Consider the following 1,040-nt stretch of genomic DNA (forward strand, 5'->3'; position numbering starts at 1 on the left):
CTTGTATTATAACCCCAGTGCGGTAAATCATTCTAGTTTAATCAAAATATATTATTGACATATATATAATTATGAAAAGAGCAATCGAAAAATGTTGGCGTGAATCTGCTTCGCTAATAGTGCTTGCTAAGCGAAATTTGGATGCGTTACCGAGAAACAGTGCGTATGGATGTAACTATGATATCTTGTTGCAGACTCGAACGCATAACGCTTCTTTCTCGAATAGTGTAGTGTTTCCGGGTGGTGTCTCCGAGGAGGCCGACGCCGATGACCACTGGCTACGTCTTTTCACCTCCTTTGGGTATACACAACGCGATTTTGAAGCGCTTCATAGACCCGACGCACCGACAAATCTCATATTCCAAAACAATCCCGTACGAAGGTATTTATCTGGCTTATGTCAATATTTCCATCAAATATTTGCTCATTTCTAAAGATTGATTTGTGTTTCGTCAAATGTTTAATAATAAATGTTCAAATTGTAATCGACCTTGAAATCAATTTTATTGCTTTTTTATTATATTTAGGCACGTAGCATTACGAATTTGTGCTATACGAGAGACATTTGAAGAACTTGGGTTACTAATTTGTAGTTCAGATCACAAAAAAAACAAAACTGCTGCTTGGAGTACAGTTCGGACTGATATAGATACTGGATATTGGCAATCGAAGGTAAGCTAATAAAGCTTAGATGTACAAGAAATGTTTAAAGACAGTCATACTCCAAATGATATAAATGTTATATATTGCTTCACTGATAAATGTTATCTTCACTGGGTGTGCTGCAGTTGAAAATTATTCACTACGTCTGCATTCATCTTGCTCCTATCAGTTGTATCAGTTTCAGTTATTTTCATCCTAATTACAACGTGATGTTTGTGATTTCAACTAAATGAAATTCATAGAACCTATGTTTACCAGAATATGAAGTGTTTTTTCAAGTAAAACATTAATACTACTTTTATGTGTGCCTTCTTCATTTTGTAGCTGTAGAATGTTAAAAATTATCCATGTTAATGTTTAGATTCGCCTAAAGCTTA

At 34.8% G+C, this 1,040-nt stretch overlaps 1 protein-coding gene across 2 annotated transcripts in view; it reads left to right on the forward strand.

The window, feature by feature from the left end:
- Window positions 1-1,040, forward strand: part of LOC119829276 (nucleoside diphosphate-linked moiety X motif 19) — a 4,476-nt gene continuing 3,436 nt past the window's right edge. Inside the window, exons 1-2 of one of the 2 annotated variants that reach the window (XM_038351712.1) lie at window positions 1-382; window positions 594-672. In XM_038351712.1, coding sequence (XP_038207640.1) covers window positions 72-382; window positions 594-672 — 390 coding nt within the window. In that variant the 5' untranslated portion in view covers window positions 1-71. Of the gene's footprint in view, window positions 383-527; window positions 673-1,040 lie in introns of both variants that reach the window. The other variant, XM_038351711.1, reaches the window with a different exon arrangement.

This window comes from Zerene cesonia, chromosome 10 (assembly GCF_012273895.1).
Source record: "Zerene cesonia ecotype Mississippi chromosome 10, Zerene_cesonia_1.1, whole genome shotgun sequence".
NCBI classification, from domain to species: domain Eukaryota; kingdom Metazoa; phylum Arthropoda; class Insecta; order Lepidoptera; family Pieridae; genus Zerene; species Zerene cesonia.